Source organism: Sinocyclocheilus anshuiensis, unplaced genomic scaffold (assembly GCF_001515605.1).
Source record: "Sinocyclocheilus anshuiensis isolate Anshui unplaced genomic scaffold, SAMN03320099.WGS_v1.1 scaffold687, whole genome shotgun sequence".
NCBI classification, from domain to species: domain Eukaryota; kingdom Metazoa; phylum Chordata; class Actinopteri; order Cypriniformes; family Cyprinidae; genus Sinocyclocheilus; species Sinocyclocheilus anshuiensis.
Window position 1 is genome coordinate 296,410 of NW_015551096.1, and position 2,030 is coordinate 298,439.

Below are 2,030 nucleotides of genomic sequence, written 5' to 3' on the forward strand. Positions count from 1 at the left end.
CACACACACACACACACTCACACTCACACTCACAAGCACACACACACACTCACTTTTCCAGAGTCACTCTTCTCCTGGGGCAGATTCAGAGACACAAGACTGACGTCCAGAGTGCCGTTGGCAAAATAACCGAACGAGTTCAAATGGACAAGAAACCGCGTTTCATTCTGACAGACACAAAACAGAGTCCTTCAGCGTGTCATAAGCGCTCATAACGTTTAAGAAGAACAGACATCATAAATTAATCAGTTTATGAATAAGTCATTACATAAGTGAAGTAAATGAGAACAGTTGAAGCTAGTTGAATGACTGAAAAGATGTGCTGAAGGAGCTGATTCTGTGTAAATAACGAGTACAGACCTTGAGTTTGAGCTGGTGGATCCGCGCGCCGCTCTCCGACACTGTCAGGATGAAGATCATCACGCTCGCCAGACTCTTCATCGTCATCATCCTCATCCTCCTCATCACACCAACGATGAATCTGTCCGTCAAAGGACTGTCAGTTTGTTTCCAAACTCTTTCCAGCTACACCTTCACTTCCGGGACGCGTGAGCGCATACACGTCATCACCGACCGCGAGGGAGCGCCGCGCGACACAGCGCCCCCTGCTGGCGGGAGACAGCGCCGCAGGCAGCACACGCGATCCAGGGGCACGTTCAAGATCAAACCGGTGCGCAACGTTTTGCTACGGTTTCCGGTTTGAACGACATGTTTCCTGGAAACGGTGTGCAACGGGTTTGAGATGCGTTTTCTCTTGTTTGGTGGGTGTGTCAAACATGTCAGCCAATCAGCAGCAGCATGTATATAAACCACGCGGTATTAAAGAGACAGCTTGCACAATGTAATTAACATCCAAATAAATTCACAAGAGCAAGTATATTGTTTGCACATGTTTATTTACATTAAAGGCAAAATAACTGAAATAAGAGCACAAGTATAGATCTGGAACTTCTTTAAGTCTGTCTAAACATAATTTAGTAATTGCAATGTCTTCTGGTCCATATACTTTCCTCAGGAAGGTGTGCTAGACACTGATTAATGAAACATAAAAATACTATACATATTTATATATTTTGCTATTGTATTGTGGAGTGACACTTTCATAAACTTTTCTAGCGCACCACCGTTTCCGTTTAAAACACGTTTTGCTCTGTTTTGTCGGGGCTGAACACAGCCCTGGTCTTTTTAGAGTCGCACCTATGGGATCAGATTCCCGCCTAAAGTATTGCAGTCATGGATAAAAAAAAATAAATAACAAGCATGAAAACAAAATTTAAAAACGCAAGTAAAAATATATTGCACAAGATTTAAAACTGAAAGCAAAGTTTTCAGTATAGCAAACAATGGTCACGGATAGAAAAATAATAAGCGTAAATCAAAAAATGTATAATGCATTTGTAAAAATAATAAGCATTAATCAATTTAAACACGTTTAAAATCATATTGCACAAAATTGAAATATTAATTCAAATTTGTCTGACTTGCACACAGAATCATGTTTTCCTCGGTTATATTTCTCTGTTTTTTGTGCTCTCAGACATTTTCTGCTCATGTGTTTATTTGTTGTATGCTTATGCTGCTTTTCCTTCGCTCTTGTTTCCATGTTCTGCGCTTCTTCTTCCAAATGTTGCGGTTAGAGTTTCATGCAAATCAGGGCGGGCTTAAGCGTCATCATTGGTCCACTAGTTCTAGATTGACAGCTCCTCCTCAGCCAATCAGATGAAGAGGGGCGGTGACGTCACTCCAACGTGCCTCATTACTGTTGATGCTCAGTGTTCTGTGTTCACTTGTACAGGTGAAAATGGACAACTGTCGGCTGGGAAACATCTTTCCATACAGGACACCGTTATATGCGTCTGTCTGTCACTGCTGTACGCCTACCTGGCGACCCGTTAACGTTAAATGAGTAAATCTGTAAATTAATTTTTAATTAATGTAATGTTTTTGCATTGAAAACGATAGTGCTACAGAGTAGACAGTTACAGAGGCCAGGTTGATTTGATATGCACAATGATTTATTTGCGTGTTGT

At 41.3% G+C, this 2,030-nt stretch overlaps 1 protein-coding gene across 1 annotated transcript in view; it reads right to left on the reverse strand.

Moving 5' to 3' along the window:
• LOC107662713 (protein GPR108-like) overlaps positions 1-582 on the reverse strand; it is a 10,493-nt gene extending 9,911 nt beyond the window's left edge. Inside the window, exons 1-2 of the mRNA XM_016452789.1 lie at positions 361-582; positions 54-167 (exon numbers count right to left, since the gene is read on the reverse strand). Of these exons, the coding sequence (XP_016308275.1) occupies positions 54-167; positions 361-465 (219 nt within the window). The 5' untranslated portion in view covers positions 466-582. The remainder of the gene's footprint in view (positions 1-53; positions 168-360) is intronic.
• Positions 583-2,030: the final 1,448 nt, after the last annotated feature.